The sequence below is a fragment of the Mytilus edulis genome, chromosome 13 (assembly GCF_963676685.1).
Source record: "Mytilus edulis chromosome 13, xbMytEdul2.2, whole genome shotgun sequence".
Lineage (NCBI taxonomy): Eukaryota > Metazoa > Mollusca > Bivalvia > Mytilida > Mytilidae > Mytilus > Mytilus edulis.
In genome coordinates, this window is record NC_092356.1 from 27,033,275 (window position 1) to 27,055,908 (window position 22,634).

Sequence of the window (22,634 nt, forward strand, 5' to 3'; positions counted from 1 at the left end):
GCCTTTTATACTAATCATTGATATTATGTTAATAGTCCTAAGTATAAAGCTTTATTACAACTGTCTCATAAACTTAATATTAACCAAGATAACCAAACAAAGACCAATGAACCGTGAAAATGAGGTCACAGTCAAAAGAAACCTGCGTTACTGACATAAAGATCATAAAATATTTCCATACACCAAATATAGTTGACCTATGGCATATAGTATAAGATAAAAAGACCAAAACTCAAAAACTTAACTTTGACCATTGAACCATGAAAATGAGGTCAAGGTAACATGACATCTGCCTGCTAGACACCTAACAATCATTCCATACAACAAATATAGTAGACCTATTGCATATAGTATGAAAAAAACAGACCAAACCACAAAAATTTAACTGTAACCACTGAACCATGAAAATGAGGTCAAGGTCAGATGACACCTGCCAGTTGGACATCTTCCTTACACCGAATATACTAGCCCTATTGCTTATAGCATCTGAGATATGGACTTGACCACCAAAACTTAACCTTGTTCACCGATCCATGAAATGAGGTCGAGGTCAAGTGAAAACTGTCTGACAGACACGAGGACCTTGCAAGGTATGCACATATCAAATATAGTTATCCTATTACTTATAATAAGGGAGAATTCAACATTACAAAAAATTTGAACTTTTTTTTCAAGTGGTCACTGAACCAGGAATATGAGGTCAAGGACATTGGACATGTGACTGACGGAAACTTCATAACATGAGGCTTCTATATACAAAGTATGAAGCATCCAGGTCTTCCACCTTCTAAAATATAAACCTTTTAAGAAGTTAGCTAACGCCGCCGCCGCCAGATCACTATCCCTATGTCGAGCTTTCTGCAACAAAAGTTGCAGGCTAGACAAAAACCATCTATTGTTCAACAACAAAATTACCAATGCACTTGCTGCTTAAATACTATTTGACATTTTCCCTGAAATTGCATTTATGTGGTCAGAGTTTGTAAGGGGAGTTAAGGCAAAAGTTATTCGAGTTCTATGAAGGCACTTCCACATAAACACTTACTGTCAATAACTTAGTTATGTACATGTACATGTACCAACCTAGTATATTCTATTAGTCTTGGGGCTTATAAAATGATGCTGTAAAAATCCTTAATGGCATTTTGTTTTTGTGGAACAGCCTCAGACTTTCAGGTTACAAAAACAGTAAATTAAATTGTCTCAATCAACAATACAATATAATTTAATTCCCAAAGAGTAAAAATAACTTATTTGTTATTCTCTGGTATAGCTATCTTTTACCTTTTGCCTTTTTCTATTTTAAGCAGCTCTCAAATATGGAACAAATCTGTTGTTTCGTTAAATATAAATAAATATACATGTTTAAATTCATTGAAAAGTTTTATACTCAAATAATTTTAACAAAAATATTATAAATGCACTATTTCATTTTTCAGTTGAATCATATTTGCTAAGTGATTCCAAGTCTGTCCTAGAGTTCTCATTGTTTTCATCTAAAACTGGTTCAACAATGTCATTTGATGTGTTTTCTTCAATTGAAACAAGTTCAGAGTTAATGCCCTTTACAACTTCCTGTGAATGTAATGGTGATGCTATGTAAGATGATGGAGTATTAGAAAATGATGACCTAGAGTTATCTCCCTGGTCAGAAATGCTCGGAGATGAGTTTAATATTGAACTTTGCGGCGTGGGTACAGACGGTTCGTTTTCATCAATGTCTAATGGCATATTTGCAAAAGATATTTCACCACTTTGTGGAGTATTTACTGTTGATGACGGTTCATGAGAATGAAGTTCATGTTCATACAAGTTTGATGGAGTGTTTCCAACTGACTGTTCTCCACTAAACTGAGGAGTGTCTTTTGGACTATTTGATGCTGAAACTGAGATAACTGAACTACGTGGTGTGGCTATCGATGAGGGTTCATATGAATGCATTCCTTCCATATTTGATGGCGTGTTAGTAACTCCACTTAATAGAATGTCTTTTGGACTGTTCCATGTTGAATCTGCCTTAGTGTAGAGCTGTATGGGTCTTCTGAATCCTAGAAAATAAGGAAAATCTAGAATATAGAACTTGTAATGTACAAATTCAGATATACATTCAAATATCAATGTCCTAAAAAGTGGCATGGATCCTTTTCAAATTGAATTTTGTAAAGCAGAAATTACTAGAAAAGGAGCTCTCCCAGAAATATGTATCTTGCTAGATGGCAAAAGAGAAATATATAAGTCATTTTAATTGATAATCTTGAAATTAATGATCACATATGTTTCATTACAATGACTTGTTATGTGCAATATCTGAAAGCCTGATAAGAAAAAAACATACAAATTCATCAAGTTGAACTATGAGTTATTTTTGTAAAAGGCAAATTAACCATGAAACATTAACATTGATCTCTGATCGATCCATTGACATTGTAGGAGAGACAATAAAATCACAGAAGAAAGCATGAATCATTAGGCCTAAATTAATATATTGGATGTTTCCCCAATCCCGATACTGCCAAGCCATAAGTGGGGAGGTAGGTAGGGAAATAATTTTATTTTTGTCCAAAAGCTAGTCGAAAGGAACAATATCCGTCGATCTGGCAAGCCTTCAAATGGGAAATGAATAAAATAATATTTAACTTAGTTATGGCAATAAAATTCTATGAGTCGGACCGTTTTTGAAGGGTCGGTCGGGATTGGGGAAACAAACAATATTTTATTTTAGGCCTTAGCTAATGTATCTTTTGATGTATGATTGCCTTAAACTAACATGAGGTGTGTTACTACTTTAAATATAAGTTACAAACCCTTTGATTTGTTGAATGGCACATCTACCACTTCACATGTTGAGAATCCAACTTCTCTGAGTAAATAGTCAGAGAACTGATGTGGTTTCAATTTGATGCTCTGAAAACTCTTGTGAATGTCTTCCTGAAATGATATGTAAATTTATTGCATATGTATCTATTATTGCTGTGTATTTATTTTAACAATTGAACAATGAAGATATCATGAATTTTAAATGGACTCCATCACAAGTTCTGTTATGGGATATCCATTTCACAGCTGATAGCTGATATGTTGCTATTGTCATTTCTACATTCACCACCCCTTCTCCCATACAGGACCTTCAGTAATAGACTGATTACATGAGCAACAGGATGGGTGCCACATGTGAACCAGGATCTGCTTCTATTCCAGAGCACCTGAGATCACTGCCAGTTTTTGGTGGGGTTTGTGTTGCTCATTTTTAAAAGTTGGGTTTTGTGTACTATTGTTTGTCTGTTGGTCTTTTTCTTTTTTAGTCAAGGCATTGTCACTTGTCATTTCATTTTCAACTTGTGAGTTTGAATGTCACTTTGGTAGGTTCACCTCTATTGAAAGTACAAGTTCACAAATATTGAGTGGATTGAAAATTTCATTCTTCTGGTTATGACAATTAACAATGATTAAAATAACTTTAGTTTATTCTACTTCACTGTGTTTAAATTCTCACCTATTGAGTGGGGTTAGACATTTGTGGTAATGTCAAAATACTTGTGGTCTTCAATGATATATAGATGTATATATGTAAGTTATTACTCCTTGATATTGGTTTTAGTTTAATGCTGTGTCAAGACACAAGAGCTACATGTATATATGTATCTCAAAGCATGAGTTTACTTTTGCTTTCATGGTTCTAAGAACGTCGAAGATTTTACTTTAAATGATATTTATAAAATGAATTATGTATACATGTGAATAAACAGACATTGTATTATGAGATATTACTTTAGTACTTGAATTGTAATCTTTTTTATAACACATACATGTACAAACATTATAATGTATTATATATTTAAAATTAAAGGTTCCTTACATATTACTTTTTAAAGAACTTAAATTGTTCTTTATTATTTTTTTTGTATTTTATATCATTGTTTGTATTGTATAATATTGTGAAAATTATTGATGTTGTTATGTTTATGCCCTTTGGGGCCAATAATAGGAACATGAGGAAATGAAATATTGTACATAACTTCTGAAATAAGTTCCATACAGTGTTAGGTCACTTTTTAAGTTCTAAACATGCAAAATGTGTGTTTCAAAAGATTTCAATGACAATATCCCCCCCCTTTTTCCATAAACAATTTTTTGCAAATTCTTACTTTACATATTGTATAGTGCGATATTTTCAGGATGGATTTATTTAAAAATATCTATTTTCTGATAAAGATTAAAATAACATGAAAATATCAGGGAATCCCCTTATGTTAATTCTATATCTACATGTACATGTAAAGAGGATTAGAACCAGGAACCAAGAAAACTAAAATAAATCTATGTTACTAATTAATATAGACCTAGAAATTATGAAAATAATCCATTTAACAATACATATATAACATTTTAAAATCTCAGTACTAACTGTGAGTTTCTTTTTCTTCTTGTAAGATGACCATGGCTGTGGTTCCAAGATAAGTCTGCCCCCAGGTCGAAGATGATTGAAGATCCTACGGAAAAATCTCTTCAAGCCAATGTCACCGTTATTCAAATGAATCCATTTAGTTAAGCTTAAAGCTAGTATGACATCATATTCTTCTCTCTGCTGATCTACCATTTCATCTGATGATAAAACATAGTTTCCCTGAAATTTATAAAATGATAAGAATTAGCTTATTTATACAATTTTTACATCACCTGTACAATTAATTTGATTAGTTGCATAATATAATAATAATCATGCATATGTATTGCATTAATTCTTCCAATGCAATATTACTGTACAATAATTATGATTCAACAACTTGAACAAATTTCTTGGTACGTGTACAAAGTGCATGGCTATAGCTCATAGCCATATAAAATACCTGTAATATGCATGTGAATACATGTATATGTGTATGCTAAATTCAAATAATCATTCATAATGGAAGTACAATGTACAAATTTTGTAATTATATGTAAAAGTTGCATTACAAAGGAGATGTTATTACCATGACTACCACATTTAATATTCCTCACCAAAATTAACTCACTGAAACCATATTCTGTTTGACAGCTGTACAGAGCATATAGTTCCATAGCAACTACTGCAAACATCCTTGAAATCATGAAAAGTCAATTAGAATTTTGTAAATATATATCATTTACACCATTGCGTTCAAATATTAAATTACTTTTTTCACTATATTTCAAATCATGTGCATATATATACATGTATACATATTTCATGTACATGTACATGCATGACCCAAAAAAAGGAAACAAAATTCTTTTAATAGATTTTTTTTAGATATAGTTAAAACATTTTTATGCATATGATTTATCAGCTGTCAGTTGAACATATATATACATTTGTACACATGTAACTTTTGTATTACATCATACATGTACATGTATACATTTAAAATTAAAATTAATTTTCTGAAATACAAATTTTAAAGAATTCCTTTTCCTGTATTACAAAGGTACTTAAATATGATCCTTTAGTCCAAAATGTGATTTTCAAGCATTTTCTATCGAAGGCTTACTTACATTAGAGTCAGTTTAAATTGAGCTGCGAAATTTGTAATATGAGTCGCATTATGCTCAGAAAAGGTCTTATAAAACAAAAGAGATGCATATAAACCTTAGCATGATGTGTAATAACACACCTGATTCAATATAGATCATCCAGCAGGTAGCAAGATTTAATTGCCCTAGCAGATTATGGGTTACAACCCCCCAATAAACAGGCGCAGAGATCCAGGGGGGGTCCGGAGGTTGGAACCCACCTTTTTTTTGGACGATCAATGCATTTGAATGAGACATGTAGTTGGAACCCTCTTTTTTAAAATTGCTGGATCCGCCCCTGATAAACATAATAAATGCCTGACATCTAAATGTAGTGACATACATGTAGGGGATGCTGGTGATTTCATCAGATTATGTCCATAAGTATAGTAATGACTACTGCACCAGTCTTCACGATGAACTGTTACAGGCCCAGAGCTCAATTTTTGAAAATTTTTAGTTAGATTCTGTTGGCCTCAAGATATGATTTTTACAGGCCCGAGAGCAATTTTACAAGCCTGGGCTGCCACTCAGCGTGAAGACTGCTGCACAGGAAGACTTAAAACCTACTCTGTAAACAATAAACCTAAGCTTAAGTACATGTACATAAACCATATAAACAATGCATATATGACATCCTTTTTTTATGTTAGACCTAATAAAAACCTGTGTTTCTGCTGACATACATACATATACAAAAATGTACTGGAAAAAAAGCTGGAAGGGTGAAAGAGTCAAGACTTGTATACAGTCTGTGTCAAACTGTTTTAGGGTTTGTCTGACCAAAAAAGAAATTTTTGTTCTATATATATTCAACCATAAAATCTTTAAAGTTCTGTCTGACCAAATGATTTTTTGTCTGACATTTTGTCGGTTGGACATGTACAGAGTTTGGGATACACTGACTGTAAATAGCGCTTGTTCAAAAACTAAATATAAAATCTTACTCATATAAATGTACATGTAGCTGACACTGCATGTATGAATTACCTGTGTAAATGTTATATTGTATGGAAATCCGTCTTTCGGACTATTCCCAACCACAGGCGGTGCTAGTATCGGACCATAATTGATGGAGTTTGACACTGGAAACGATTTTGAATCCGTCTGACGCGATGTAATATAATGCCTTATATTCTTCCTTGCTGCAGTAATTAGTGTTCTATCAATGTCTACTCCTACTATTTTAGTAGGATTGAAATCTCTAGCAATTGAAAGTGTCAGATGTCCAACATTACATCCAATATCTAGTACATCTTTCTTCTCAAACCATTCCTGTTTAAAGCAATGTAGTCTATAGTCATCTTCTGTTTCTGGGTTTCTATAGCCATAGTATCTATTGTAATTGCCATGTACAAACTTTGGATTTTTATTAAATTTGACAGCACCAGATTGTTTTTGGTTTGATTTCTTAGATATTTTCACAGGCAAAGGTTTAGGAATCTCAAGATTTCTTGATGGACTTAATGATGTTCTGAAAATTGCTCTAGCTGCTGTTGACTCCGGTCTTGCATGAACATCACTCATACTTGAGCATCTCGTCCTTTTCCTTGGCCTTGGGGATGACTGTGGGATTACTGGAGACACAATTTTATCTGGTTTTGAAGAAGAACTAAGTTTGAAAGTTAATTCTTTCATCTGTGGAGATTTCATTTGGGTTAAATTCATATCAGTCAACTTAGGTTCATCTATTTCAATCTTCAAAGCTTGCATTAAATTTTTCCTTTTTTCGGATGGCACCCATTCCTTTGCTAACTGACTACCAGAAGAAAATGATTCATGTCTTTTTTTATTTCTTTTCTTTTTCTTTGCACCTCTCATTCCTATTTCATCATCTGCTGACTCTAAATTCAATGGGTCTGTTATGTTGAATGGCACTGAGTTGATAAGTTCTTTCCGATGTGCTGGTGTTGGCACAGGTGACGAATATGGTGTCTTGTCATTTTCCTCTTCATTTATGCTGTTTAGGTTCAATGGATCATTAATATTTCCACCTAAAAGAAATTTTGTCGGCAACACAATCTGTTCACTTGGTGTTGACTTGAATCTTTTTCTGCGTGACCCCGGGCCATAGAAAGAAGCATCATTTCTGTTAGCGCTTAGTTTTCTTTTCTTCCACTGAACTGATAAATTTTGTCCCCCATCACTTGCTCTTCTATAAGAGTTGTAGTTCTGTTGATTTTCGTCAAATTTGAATGTAACAGGTGATGGTTTTGGTTTTGAGCTCGATTGTTTATCTCCACAAAGAAATTCAGAATGTTCGAACTGAGTGTGGGTCGGTGTCTTCACTTCAACACTCATTTTAACGTCTTTTCACACACAATCTATGTGTTTGTTTACATCGAGCACGTGTTCGTAATGTAAACGTCGGAACTTTGCTGCCACCTGGCGGTTGACCAAGCCAAAATGCGGTCACAACAACAATCACCTATTTCGTCCTGGCATTAACAGTTCTCAAGAAGAATAGGTTCAAAAGTTAATATTAATTGCACAATTTTAGATTAACGAAGCATTAAATGTCAGAAAATATCCACCAAAGTCGAAGTAAACTTCCTAATGTTTCCTTGAGCGCTCCGTCCAGTAAGGCAGTTAGCTCACACTGGATATCCAATGCGCCTGTGCAAATTATAGAATTGTGGGAAATTATTTCGGAAATTGTTGTTCCGAAAGGCTATAAATTGTCGTCTGCAAACAAACATTTGAACAAGAAAACAGATTTTGACTATTCCCAGAAGACTAAGCACTGTATGGCTCTCTAAGAAAATTGAAGGTACAGATATTTATGAGGAGTACAAAATATTTGCAACAATTTCTTAACATAACACAGGTTTAAAACAAACAGTTGTTGCAAGCACTTGACTTACATTTTACACAATTATTTTTATTTATTCAATTTTCATTATGATACAGGTTTAGAACATTTTGTTTTTATGACATCACATGACCTTATAAGCAATGAAATAATCATCAAGTTTTTTATGATTGATTGATAACTGCTTTTCTTCTCCTTTTAAGTTATTGTTGTTTATGATGATGTTCCAGACAGCTGCTCAAGACATGAGCTGAGCAAGATAATTTTATAAGATGCTATGCCTTTAGTTCATAAGCTAAAGGCATAATGTAGTGGTTTGACCACAGGAATCGGAAGATCTATCAATAAAATTCTGTAAATAATAAGGTCGACTATCAATTATAGAACTTCTCGTAGAATTTACAGAATTTTATTGATAGAACTTCCGATTCCTGTGGTTTTGAATATATATGTATGCATCTTTAAATTTAACAATTGTATTTGTGATGTATTGAACCAAAAATGATCGTTTCAAACACATTGAATTGGATGAATTAAGTATCTTATATAAACCAGTGCATTAAACCTGAAAGATATTTTACTTATACACCAATATATACAACAATATAATATCTAAAAAGAAAATATGCTTTTGCTCTGAGCCACAAGATATGCAGACATTAGAGATTTTTTTATGGCACCCTTTGAGTGATCAAAAGTAACAATTACTGCATTTAAAAAGTCATGAACTGAAAAATAGATTGTCATATAATAGATCAACTATAAGTGCTCCGATGATGACTTGGTTAAATCATTTATCAAATGTAATGCATTATTTTTAAAGATCAGCAATTATATTTTCTAACTTTTTCTGTTTTTGTTTCAGCATATAGAAATGACTGACCCAAAGAAGCCTTGTTTTAAAAAGACATTTGCAGGTAAAAATTAATTACTGCCCTTCCGTCTTAGTCAACCCATACCCTATAGGTCAGTTAGTCTGTCTGCAGCACTTCTGTCACATCAAGATTGCCTCAACTGTCTGATTTTCAATTGTTTTGCATCTACATGTATAGTGTAAAATCCTATGAAAGGATAATCTCATTTGTGCCCTTTTGAAATTATCCCCTAAACATTGTTGAAGAAAACAAATTTTTTGGTTTAAAAAAAGAAAATCACAAAACATCTTTTCATGCTAGGATTTAGCTGCGAAAACATAGTCCTTTTGATCCGCAAATATCAAAAATCATCAAAAGGAATTAAGAGCTACGTTTTCACAGCTAGCTAGGATTGCAATGAAGGATATGAAGAAAAAAAATGTTGTAAAAATTTAATTCTTTTAAAAAATTACAGTACACCTTGTTGGCTTGCTAATGGATATTCTTCAAATATAGATCAGTATTAATAGAAACAAAAATGCCATTATAATCTATGTATCTTACCTTTATATATTTGTTTTCCAGTACCAAAGCTTAAAGCAGAAGTAAAAGCTGAGAACTTACTATTGAGTCCCAAAAATCTGTTTAAGACTGCTGAAAATAATACTGCCAGATCTGAAATTGTTCAGGTTCAGGTAAATTAAACTGATCAACACTAGGTGTGAGAGTTAATTTCACAAAAAAATCTAGCTGCTTCTTAAAATTAAACATTTAAAAGCTTCTCAATTTGTCAAATCAAAAGATGTTCAAGTTCAGACAGACTTTTAGACAATATTGTCTTACCTGAAGTCATATATACAAATAATGAATACCTGCACAATATTATCTTATTGTCTAATTATTTTTCTTGGATTTGATTAACCAGTAGGTACACAAGAATATAAAAACCTATGCATTAACTTTAAGTTTAATTTGTACTTTATTCTGGTATAGGTAAAGTACTTCTCTGATCAAAATCAAATTCAATTTTATAGTAGATCTCATGTGTTCTTCTAATAGACAAAAGTTTGAAGATTCTGAGCTTTCAAAACATGCTTGTATTATATAGGTATTGTCTCATAGGCACTCATATCACATCTTCTTATATCTATTGAATATAAAATGCATCTTTAAATATTCTCCCACAATAGCATGAATAGGATTGTGTGCATTATATAACTTAACTGCATTTAAAATTTTGCATTTTTTATAACAGCCAAGTTCTGGAAAATGTGATGATTCTAATGATGTCATAGACAAAGAACAGGACAAGGAGAATACTGCAGTGGTTCCAAAGAAAGTCAAGTCAAAGAAAAGCCTTTTCCAAGCTCCATGCACCTCAGATATTGTTAGTTTTTTTCCATGTATAAATTAATAGCCCAATTTTTGTAAATTTATTTTAATTAAGGTGGTACCTAACACTACAGGGAGATAACTCTGTAAAATCAGATGAACGCTTTAATTATGTTGTGTTGGTTAGGGAATATTAAGCTTCTCAATGATCAAAATTAGTGTTAGTCAAACTGCTATGTAACCAGTGTAATTTTTCTGATAAATTGGTTGGTTCAAATTTTTTGAAATTTTTATATTTCTGTCAAAGTAAATACTTTGTCAAAATTTTTTGAAAATTTAACGAGCCAAATTTATTTTAGTGACGGTGTTGGGTACCACCTTAAATAAGCTAGAATAAGAATAGAATTTTGGACAAAAAAAGGTACTGATAGTTAAGTTTTATTTTTTTGCACAGGTAATACCTATGTAAGGAAGACCTCTTGTGTGCTCTTTTGAAATTCTCCTCAAAACAGTTGTAAAATTTTTTGGAAAATTAATTCACAAATTTTCAGATTTCGTATCCTCATATTCAAGGCCAGACATTATTTCTGTTAACTTTAATACTGTAGACAACTGATTCTGGAAACAAAATGCTTTTTTCTATACCCGATTCCAAATTTCAAAAAGATAATTCCAAATAGAATTATCTCCCCTTAATTATTTCAACACAAAAAAATTACTGCTTTCTAATAGGTAAAAGTAAAAAGGGATACCAATCATTTTTGGGATATGATTACTTTCAAGCAATCTGTAGACTTATACCATTGGCTCAGGTCCATGCCCTCACCTCAACCGTTTTATTCTAAACACTAAGGAACATCTCAGATTCTTATGATTGTCTTGCTTTAAAAGGTAAAAACAAACAAAGGGATTGAACTTAAACAACTTTCCTATAATGTTCTTTTCATAATCTTCATGTTTGATATTTCCCTTGACTTATATGCCTGTTTTTAATAACACGGAAAATCAGAATTAAGCTGTATTCATATTTAGTGTTTTTATAAATTTAGATACGCGTCAGATGGAATTCCCCAGTTTTGATAAAAATGCGAGAGTTCTCTGAATTCCGATAAATCTATATCTGTCATATAAGAACTGAAGTAGAGTTTTTCTCATATGTCACCGTTATGAAACTGATATTTGATATTGTACTTCCATAAAGAAATAGAGAATCATCTAGGTCGTTTAATTAACATTTAATATAGGTTCTTGCTCAAGGGTTTGTTTTGGTAATTATGTGCATGCATATAGTTTTCTTGACTTCAAGGGGTATTAGATTGAATGGTTGCTCTGGATTCCCCACTCAATTGATTAATTTAAAACTCATGGGTTCCTTTCTATGTATGTCTGCTATTGAGGGTTATTGTTGTTGCATAATTTTAAATCATATGCATCATTTAAATTAAAATAAATGTAGTCCCCATTGTAGAGGTGTAACTATAACACCCCTTCAGGCAAAATGGAGTCTTCAATATTATCGTTTCATGTTGTTTCCCTTTGGGAAGTAACTTCCGTCAATTCTGAGAGATACAACACGTCGAGAAAAATTAACTCGTTCTGTCGATAAACGTCTTATTATATTAAAAACGATCGCAATTTAAACCGAGGAATGTGTACGGAAAGGAGTCATGACCACTGACCCAAAGGAAATTAAATATTTAAAGAGTTAGGAATGGAGTTCCTCCTAGAATTAATGTAGGAAAATAGGTGATAAGATACGAAGTGAAATACCTTCTCTCACTCTAACCCGTACGAAATTATAAGGCGTATTACGCCTGGAAATAAGGCGTAAACCAGGCGTAAGTGGTAGTTACGTGTCTAGATCCAAGCGTAAGGGAGCAGGAAACGTAAATTTGTAGTCCTTACGGGCGTAGAAAAAAGCAGTTAACCTGGCGTAAATTGAAATAAGCAAGGCGTAAGTTTTCTTACGGGCGTAAATTGAAATAGGCAAGACGTAAATTTTCTTACGGGCGTAAAACTGTTGGTATGGCGTAAATAGAAATACCCATAATGCTTTGTTTAAAGGATCATGGGATTTTTTTTTCAAAATTTGGCTCTTTGGTTTTAGTGTGTAAAGGTTGGACACATGGCAGCTTCATATATTCAGGGATAATTTGCTTGTTTTGTGCTTTTTGGAAGAATCTGAAATTGGAAATACTGAATCTAATAAATAAATGAAAATTGTGAAATAAAAGGAAAGTAGTTATGCATGGTAAATAATAATAATGTGAGTATAACTAAGTTATTTAAAAGTATTATGTTCTATCAGAATTTTTGAAATCCCAAAACCTTTATCCTTGGATAAATAACATTAAAATCTTTTACTTAAAGTTAAATTGCAGTATTATCATTTATAAATTAGTTCAAAAGACAATAATTTTCAAAAACAACTTAGTTAAAATGCTATTTCAAGAAAAAATAGTTGTTATAATTCTGATTTAAACTTAAACTTATTTGAGCCATTGTCTGCATAAAATGTATTTATTTCTATATTAGCTTCTTCAATGTTTAATATTTCAAGTTTTTTGTCAAACAATAAGAAATAAAAGCAACAGTACAGAAGTTTGTATCAATACACAAAAGTACACAGCTTAGGGTTAATACACTGAACTAAAATAAGTGTAGTATTATGTAAGGATATTACGCCTGGTTTATTTATTGACCAGGCATACTCATTTGCATATTACGCCTATTTTTTTGTGAACCAGGCGTACTCATTTAAATATTACGCCTAATTTTACGCCTGGTTTACGCCTTAGTTACGCCTAATTTACGCCTGGTTTACGCCTGGTTGACGCCTGGACATGCATTCAGTAAACACTGCAATGCCGCCAGGATAAAGTATGATTTTTACGCCTGGTTTCCGTGTCATATACGGGCGTCACAGTTCGTACAGGAAGTCTCAGTGACTGCTGTAGAAAGTAAACTTGGAAAAAAGTAAAAACACAAAAATACTGAACTCCGAGGAAAATTCAAAAAGGAAAATCAAAAATCAAAAGGCAAAATCAAAAGTCCAAACACATCAAAAGAATGGATAACAACTGTCATATTCCTGACTTGGTACAGGCATTTTCTAATGTAGAAAATGGTGGATTGAACCTGGTTTTATAGCTAGCTAAACCTCTCACTTGTATGACAGTCGCATCAAATTCCATTACATTGTCAACGATGCATGAACAAAACAAACATACTCAAAGAGTAAAAATGTCAAAAATAGGGGTACAACAGTCAATATTGTGTTATCATCTTAATATCACTACATAAACAACAACTGTAACAAAGTAGGCATACATCAAATTTAACATTCTCATTTTGCTTTTCTTATACGGCTGAATTTATCTATATCTATGGAATTGATAGTACAAAAATAAAACACAATAGGCCTAATTACATTGTTCATACACTTGTATCCAGAATTGGCTATTTTGTAACTATTCAGATTACGTAAATTACATGTGCAGTTGAATTGGTTTTGAAAATAGTATTATCCAGCTACATGTATACATGTGTCAATGAAAATAATGGCAATTGTATCCCTCAGAGCAATCTGCTCTTTGATTCTAAGCTTAGGTTTGATGCTGTTTCAGGAAAAAAAGGAGGTAAAGGAAGAATCAAGTGAGAAGACCAAAAAGAAAGGAACAAAGAAATCCCTTAAGGTAATTTTTTTCTAAATTAATAAAATAATTAACTTTCATTTTGTTCATTTCATCTTCTTCTGGGAAGTTATGGTCAGAGTGTACCAACATTTTAAAATATATTCAAAATGTTTAAAATAAAACTATTGGAGGGTAATATACAATGCCAATGTTTGTATTTATATTTGCCGGATAATCTTTTTTTAAGTCAACAGGAAAAATAAGAACATGGAACAATATTCCAGGATAAAAAATAAAATCATCTTTTATTGAAATTAGTATATAGACAATAAAAGTGCATTGACTTGACATATTATCGATATAAGGATGAGGCTATTTCCCTGGTTCGAGCCGAATCCTTATATAGTTGATATGTCCAGTCAATGCACTATTATTGTCTTTATACTGCAATCTAAAAATAACCATTTTCATCTGTTGTTTAATTTATTATTTGATTTATATATTGGGAAACTTCCCCGTTTAAAAAAAGGCCTCATATCATGCAGGCGGAGAAATATACAACACATTGAAATGTACATTACCTGTTGAAAGCCGTAATCGATGGTGAACAACTTGTTTGAGAATGAACTAAAATATCAACAATAAGCATAAAACATAATGATTTATAGTTTGCAAACCAAAAATATTAACAAGTGAACTATGTTTTTTTATGAAAATTGCAAAAGAAATAAGTTTGAGTTGTTGTATACATTGGAAACAAGAACAGGTTGAATAGGTGGTATGAAAAATTAATTTTATTTCAGCAATTTCTATTTAAATATTCATGAGGAAAAGTGATATCAGGTCAGTGACTGTATATGACATAGAAATATACGGTCAACACATTTTGACTGCTCATATAAATGTAAAATAATATATGAAATTATTATTGAATAACATTTGAAGCAATATGTCAATCAAATGAGACCTGCAAAAATTGTAATTTAAATAGTATTTTGCTCAAAGTTATACAATGTATAAAAAAGTTGAAACATTTTGATGACTTTGTAATTTTAATATTTTCAGGAACAGTCAAATACTGATGATGATTCAAATAAACCAAAACCTAAGAAAGTAAAAAAGGTAATGTTTTTTGAACAATTATGCAGTAAATAAACTCATCATAGATACCAGGACTAAATTTTGTATATACACCAGACGCACCTTTCGTCTACAAAAGACTCATCAGTGGCGCTCGAATCCAAAAAGTTAAAAAGCCAAATAAAGTACAAAGTTGAAGAGCATTGAGATCCAAAATTCCTAAAAGTGTTGTATTCATTTGATTTATTGTAAAGTAAATAAAAAAAAATCTTTTCATTAAGTTTTTGTTGTTGATGGATGGATTGATTGATTGTTGGTGCTTATTACCAATAGTATCAGAAACCTTGGCTATAACTTGGCAGCCATTTTTTGTTGATGGAGGAAGCTGGAGTGTTTTCAACTGGAATACTGGTAATCATAGTCCATTTTGTTGTAAAAAATATCTTTGTTCTTATCTTTAGCATAGCACTTTATTTTTACGTACCAGTACAAGTATTTTCAAATTTATTTTTGACCCTTGTTGCAGGTGAAATCTAATGTTGATGACAATGTTGATGTTTCAAAGCCAAAGAAAGTGAAAAAGGATAAGGTAAGTGCTGTTAGATCTTGGTGGAGGAAGGGATCTGAGGATTCACTAAAATAAGTTAATTGTGAGTGGTTGCAAAATTTAAATTCAAATCCAGTCTCAACAATGACAATTGGTAACCATGACAATTGGGATGTTGTCAGTACTTATAAAGTTATGAATAGAAATAAATAGTTTAGTGGTATTTGCATTAACAGTATTATGAATGTTTTTATTTTCATAAAAAAAGTAATGTATGATATGATTGCTGCATGTCACGGTATACTGTAAATTTGGAAATTATGGCGAAAAATTTGACAGGGTTATAAACGCAATAATTTAAACTGGCATTTTGACATTTTTTATATGAATTAAACAGGTTTTTTTCACAAAGGATATCACAAAAAATAAAATTGCATTTTACTCCAAAATGACAAAATTGAAATAATAAATGCACACATAATTTCTCAGTTTACAGTACATATGATAGAATGTCTTCATATTTGGTCATCAGTTTAAACCTAATGAGTTAATTGTGATGTGTGAGCACTTTTTGGATTTGTGGGACAACTACTTCCTTGCTGTTGATATATCAATTGAATATAAAAAATACTTTTATTGCAATTTTCTAAAAAATATTGCTGAACAGAATGACTTCTTTAATGGCATCAGCTTGGTAGTAATGATCGAGTTGTAATCTGAAAAATACAGACTTCATGTTTTCCCATTCTTGGAATTATGAGTGGTGGATTATGCTTTAGTTTAAACATATTTATTTATAATTGATTGGGAAACAAGTTATTGCAACTTATATTAATCCCTTTCAACATTGCGGGTCGGAGTGCTGCCTTGCATCTGCATTAGCCTGCTCTTTTTGGAAATCTTCATGGGTGTCTTCTCTCTTAACATGGCCATTTATCGTCCTTTACAAACTATCATCCTTTTTCTAGACCATACTCGTAAATGGTGTCAAGAGAGAGACCAAAAAATTCAGTCCCTGAAATTTTCTCCCCAGAAAAGGGATCGAACCACGCTTTATAGCACAACTACTGATCATGCATTCTCATTTCTAATGTTTTAAAGTTTAATACCCCAAAAAAAATTGAGAAATGTCATTTGAAGATGAAATCAGATATATTCATTTGTTTTTGACAATAACATTTTCAAACCTGATTTGAACTAATGCGCATATGACCATAAACAGAATTAGAAATATCAATATATCTATAAATGGTATTTTTATAATCTCAAGGATTTACATTTTTTTAACAGGAGTGTGCTGACAAAACAGAAAACTTGACAAAACCAAAGAAGCCAAAGAAAAAGAAGGTACAGAAATCTTATCTTAATTCAGGTCAATTGGTGTTAACATTGAAAAGAGCCAATGGAAAAGTTAAAATAGAAGACAATCGTTTATGACAACATTGTTTTCTCATACCTTGAAACTATGTAGATCAGATTTTATCTGACCCTTTTTACAAATGAAATGAAATCTTATTTTAGAAATAGGAAATTAGGACACTGATTCTTGGTAAAAGGTTGGAAACTAGAGATATTTTATAATTTAGGTCACAACCTCTACAAATGTACAAATTTAGACAAAAATAATACCCCACTCTAGAAGTGGGGCTATATTGCAATTATTGATTCTCTTTGAAATGCAATGAAAATTAAACATCTACATGTTTTTCTAACTTTATTTAGTCAGATACTGAGGTACAGAAAGAAGCTAAAGCTACTGAAAAACAAAATGAAACTAAAGCTACTGAAGCACAAAATGAAACTAAAGCTACTGAAGCACACAATGAAGCTAAAGCTGGAGAAGACCATAATGTTGAACATGAAGAGAACTCTTCTATTGAAAAAGAAGATAAAGATGATGAGGTTAAAAATGGTGATGAGATGGTTTGCACAGAAGAAAATGAAGAATCCATCTGTCAGCCTGCTATTGAAAATGAGAAAAACAATGATGACTCAAATGAAATTAAAAGCCAGCAAGAACAGAAAAATGAGGAAGCACAGTCAGAAATTCAGATTAAAAAGGTTTAATATGGCCATATTGTAACTGATGTAGTTTACAGCAAGTTTACATCAAAATAGAGAGAAATTTCACCGCTTGCAAAATTGCTTCAGAATAAAGTACCAAATTTTAAATTTCTTAATTCTATTGACTTTTTTTACCTATATTGATAAATATGTTGTTAATAATTACATCCCACAGATAAGTTATAATGTTTTTCAACCATCTGTCCCTCCAAACTTCTGTCTGTCTATGATCACTTTGATAAATTAATGTATGAAGGTTTCCAATTATTTAATCAGATGAGTTCAATAATCAAAAAATTTAAATGGGGCACTATGGGGATATGGTCACTAATGGGTTCTTTCATTCAGTTCTGTCAAAAGGATGTCTTGTTTTAAAAACATGATACTATTTTCTAAATTAGGCTCCAGCATCAGATGGTACCACTAAAGAAGCATCAAAACCACCAAGATCTCTTTCAGACCAAGAATATGAAGAAATATTCCAGGCTGTTCTAGATAGATGTAACAACACATCTCTCGAAGAAAGTAAGTTCATTGTCATTTACTTCTTAGAATAAAAATCTCAAGTCGTCAAAAAAAGAATGAGGTTCCTAGGATTATGATAGATTTGAATTTGTTGTATTAAGAATGTGTACATAATCTGTCCAAATTTGAAGTGTTCAATATTTCATTTACATTTCTCAATTAGTATGTTTTAAAATTAAGATTTTTTTTTTGCCAACTGGTTAATATATAATTGAATTAGATTTTTTGAACACATTAAAACATGATGGGTATTTGTCCTTTTTTTTTAATTTCTAGAAGCAAGAAAAGTTTCTTGAAGAAGAAAAAATATATACCATAGGAAAAATTATAATGGCAGTTTCAGCAGAAATTTTTAATGTTATCAATGTATGCTTTATAAGACACAAACTATAATGAAAGTAATGTTTCAGTTGAAAAAATAAGCAATTTTTGTTATAGAGTTAATTGCTTCAGTTCTACTTTTAATCCCATAATATAAGGAATTGAATATGAAATCTCTACATGCCTATCATTCTTTTAAACTTTAAAAATTTATCCATTTATTCTGCTCTTCTTTTCTCTCATGAATCCAGGCTGAATTCTCTTTGTATTTCAATTTGACTAAAACTGAGTAATTTATAGAATGACTGTAATCATTTACTTAGTGCTATTCCAGAAAAAAATGTATGGGGGGGTTGGAAGGCAGTTTTTGTCAGCACCCACCACCCAGACAATTGTAATTGAGAATTATAGTACATTATAGTGTGAAAAGTTGCTCTGATACCCATCACCCATGTATTATTAATACAATGTGCCTTCCAACCCCCCCCCCCCCCCCCTACATTTTTTTCTGGAATAGCCCTTATCATAATTAAAAGTTTGTGGCAAATTTGTATGCTTAAATGTTAAATTACTTTTTTTTTAGTGTATGAGTCTTTAAATAAGCCTGTAAAAGAGAAAAAACAAAAAGAAAGGAAAGCTATTCCTGAAAAAGTTACAAAACCAAAACAGATAAAAACAACCAACACCAAGAAACCAAAAGAACAGACACAGGCTCAAGTTGTTCCTACAAGTAAAAAGTTTGACAAAAAAAAGGCCCCAAAAAAATCAGAAAGTAAAACAGATGTCAAAGTTCAAGAAGAAAAACAGTCCGAAAATGAATGTAATTCTGATGAAGAGCTGCAGTCTGAGGAGGAGTTAGATGTTCTGGAATTTGAGAATGTGGATGAAGTTGAAGAATGTCAGGCTCTATCACAGCTAATACCTGATGAAGTGATAAATGGTCTTCAAGGCATAAGGTTAGTATCTCTATACATTTTAATATATACATGTAAAGCAAAAATACATTTTGATTGTGTAATATGTTTTCCCTTTAACTTTCAATATATAAACATATACAGAAATTACAAACGAAAGTGAACCAACGCCTGGTGAGTCTGTAGTACGGGAGTCCATAAAGTGGATACCCCTACATTCCTTTTAAGGAACCGCCGTTGCAACCAGCGCTAATCATACTAGCCATTCGCACAGAGTAAACAAAGTTATATTTTATTGAGGCACCCACAGGAACCTTCCGAGAATGCTGCCATCAACCACAAGAAAAGAAATCGATAATTACAGACCATCTCAACCCAAAACGAGCCTTAAGGAGGAAAAGAACAGTGATAGGAAATTATTTCTCTCTAACAGAATTCATTTGAAATTAAATGCACCCGATTTCGTATTCTTCAAATTAAATCTGATGCTCCCGAAAATATGTTAATCAAACATACAACCCTCGAGATACAACAACTTTTACAGATTACTGGCCATTATGTGACCCGATAGTTTGATGAACGAACACATAGTTAAAATTCAACATAGACTAGTGATATTTATACTTTGTCCTTTACTTTCGGCGACCAAAACATTTTACAGCATTCCTGACGCGATTGGAAGCAGTACCTCTGGCCAAGGGAAGCCAGTCGAAATGGTACGGAATTGCTGATAAAATGTCGTCTATTTTGGGGAAGAAAGTTAACAGAACATTCAGACCACACAACCTATACAGTATATACACAGCCTGACAACTTATTGTATTATTCTTTCCACGATGCAAGAGGACAAACACATGTTGGCAGAATAATTTTAACAAACATTTTCACAACAAAAACATTTAATTTTTAATTTCTTTTTATAGTTTATTTACATACTTCCAATGAACTTTCACTTTCAGTACGTTGCTATTAATAACGTTACTTACCATTGTAACATTGTGACGTTTAAATTTTAACAACCCGATTTTTTACTTCAACATGATTTTATGTATTGTTTTTATCCTGATGACGGTGCCCTAGGCACCGAAACATGTTGATCAATAAATTTTCTGCAGCAGTCCCTAAAGTGTTGTTGTTATAAGACTCTCTACATATACAGAAATTGTTAAACATTTGTTTATGAAGTCTTGTTTTGAATTTTGGGAAATGAACAATTAAAGCCCTCTGTTATGAAAATATTTTGCAAAGATTGTGCACAATTTTTTGAGATGAATCTAATTATTTTCCTTGTTCATAAGGCATTCTATGGAGAAATCATCCCTCTAAGAAATAAACTTAATTTGAAATATGATGTTCAAAATAAAGGCAAAAATAAACAGTAATTAAAAAAAAATGAAAATCAACCTAATGTGCCACCTGACTTTTAACATATTACTGTATATTCAAGAATTATTGCGAAAAATGCAACAGGGTTATAATCACAATAATAAAAAATTCGCATTTTGAATTTTTTATATGAATTAAACAGGATTTTTCTCGATATTGCAAAAATTAAAATCACATTTTAGTCTGAAATGACAAAATCGCATTAATAAATGCACGCAATAATTTCTGAATTTACAGTTTATGAAATGAAACTTCTCATTATAACAATGTTACATAATGCTCTTCTTTCCAGTAATACTGTTGAACCAAACTTTCAAGATGTAAATGAGGAAACACCAGAGGGCAGTGAAGTAGACTACAAATTACCTGTACAGAAAACTCCACCACCAAAGAAAATCAAGAAATCGGAAAATCATTCTTCCATTAAAAAACAAAAACTAGCACCAAAACAGCTAAACTTCCCGAAGAAAATTGAAGGTTTGTAGAGCAAAACAATGGGACTCTAAACAGAACATGCTATTTTCAATTTTTTGGTCAATGTGGTAGACATGTAATCTATACCAATTTTGTGTTACATGTTATTTTCTTTTAAAATTTTCCAAAATACTGGTGCCCTGTATCATGTTTGTATGTCTCTATGTCCATTTATTTGGACAATATTATATAAGAAAGCTAACATTGATGATATATGATTTAAAACAAAGTTTCTGGGCCTTTTTTTTTTTTAGCTTACTATGGTGAACAGAATGCCTTCATATTTGGCTAGAAGCTTGACAACATGTGCATTCTTATAAATTTGTGTTTTGTGATTTTCAGAATTGAAGAAAGAAAGCACAAAGAGTGAAACAAAGTCAAGTAAAAAGAAATTGAAAATGGAGGTGCAAGTGTCCAAGAAACCAACAAGAGAAAAAGGTATATTTTATGAAAATAAAATTTATATGGGGTATATCTTAAATGGAAATTTAAATGAGGAAAGCACTTCTCAGAAAAAGTGATTGTTTCATATTCAGTCAGCAATTATAATTCGATGAAAGCAATTACTTTTTTTTTTATTATTTCTAGAATTATCATTCCAGAAGCTTTTAACAAATTGATAGCATGTAGAAATAATTTTAATTTTAAATTCACTAGAGACAGATAAACTGGCTTCAAAGGAAAAATCAAGGAAAAAAGAAATGCAAGAAAGATACTTGACAAGAGAAAAGCTAGGTAATTAGTATATCTTCGACTTCCCAAAATTTTCAATTGTCTGTCAGACATTTCATCACACTAGCTGTGATAATTATTACCACTGACCATATTTACCTTTTTGTATGTTACTTTTTGGTAAAAATCCAAGAAACATGTACATTAACTGTTCATTCTGTATTCAGTATTTAGCACAAAATTATTATTAATTTTTCAAAGAATTTAGCTTTCTTTGTGTGCATAAACTGAATTTTAAAAAGAAAAAAGTAGCTTATATAATATTCAAGGTTTAATCAAATGTATGGTAATAGCAAGACAAATAACATCCAAATCAAAATATCCTGGTCTTATAATAATTTACCATTGAAATTAATGACTTACAGAAATTGTCTAATTGAAGTATAGTAACAAGAAACTGACCACAAAATCTAAATAAGGTCGACA

At 31.6% G+C, this 22,634-nt stretch overlaps 2 protein-coding genes across 7 annotated transcripts in view; one reads left to right on the forward strand and one right to left on the reverse strand.

The window, feature by feature from the left end:
• Positions 1 to 1,364: 1,364 nt before the first annotated feature.
• LOC139500931 (7SK snRNA methylphosphate capping enzyme-like) lies at positions 1,365 to 8,157 on the reverse strand. The gene is made up of 4 exons (XM_071289834.1): positions 6,523 to 8,157; positions 4,406 to 4,624; positions 2,805 to 2,928; positions 1,365 to 2,048 (listed from the first exon to the last, which is right to left on the reverse strand). The coding sequence occupies exons 1-4, from the start codon at positions 7,831 to 7,833 to the stop codon at positions 1,429 to 1,431; spliced, it is 2,274 nt and encodes a 757-aa protein (XP_071145935.1). The 5' UTR covers positions 7,834 to 8,157; the 3' UTR covers positions 1,365 to 1,428.
• A 24-nt stretch (positions 8,158 to 8,181) lies between these two features.
• Positions 8,182 to 22,634, forward strand: part of LOC139500929 (zinc finger CW-type PWWP domain protein 1-like) — a 32,822-nt gene continuing 18,369 nt past the window's right edge. For 3 of the 6 annotated variants that reach the window (XM_071289828.1, XM_071289830.1, XM_071289833.1), the window contains exons 1-14: positions 8,182 to 8,302; positions 9,210 to 9,261; positions 9,784 to 9,893; positions 10,454 to 10,585; positions 14,157 to 14,225; positions 15,231 to 15,287; positions 15,772 to 15,834; positions 17,083 to 17,139; positions 17,515 to 17,853; positions 18,258 to 18,381; positions 19,286 to 19,658; positions 21,295 to 21,479; positions 21,819 to 21,914; positions 22,134 to 22,211. In XM_071289828.1, the coding sequence (XP_071145929.1) occupies positions 9,219 to 9,261; positions 9,784 to 9,893; positions 10,454 to 10,585; positions 14,157 to 14,225; positions 15,231 to 15,287; positions 15,772 to 15,834; positions 17,083 to 17,139; positions 17,515 to 17,853; positions 18,258 to 18,381; positions 19,286 to 19,658; positions 21,295 to 21,479; positions 21,819 to 21,914; positions 22,134 to 22,211 (1,726 nt within the window). In that variant the 5' untranslated portion in view covers positions 8,182 to 8,302; positions 9,210 to 9,218. The remainder of the gene's footprint in view (positions 8,303 to 9,209; positions 9,262 to 9,783; positions 9,894 to 10,453; positions 10,586 to 14,156; positions 14,226 to 15,230; positions 15,288 to 15,771; positions 15,835 to 17,082; positions 17,140 to 17,514; positions 17,854 to 18,257; positions 18,382 to 19,285; positions 19,659 to 21,294; positions 21,480 to 21,818; positions 21,915 to 22,133; positions 22,212 to 22,634) is intronic. The other 3 variants (XM_071289829.1, XM_071289831.1, XM_071289832.1) reach the window with 3 other exon arrangements.

Excerpts from the sequence above, each read along its gene's own strand:
- LOC139500931 (XM_071289834.1), bottom strand. The coding sequence starts at position 7,833 with ATGAGTGTTGAAGTGAAGACACCGACCCACACTCAGTTCGAACATTCT. Across the intron at positions 4,625-6,522 it reads ACAATATAACATTTACACAG|GGAAACTATGTTTTATCATC; the intron begins GTAATTCATACA and ends TATAAATTTCAG. Across the intron at positions 2,049-2,804 it reads GCCATTCAACAAATCAAAGG|GATTCAGAAGACCCATACAG; the intron begins GTTTGTAACTTA and ends CTTATTTTCTAG.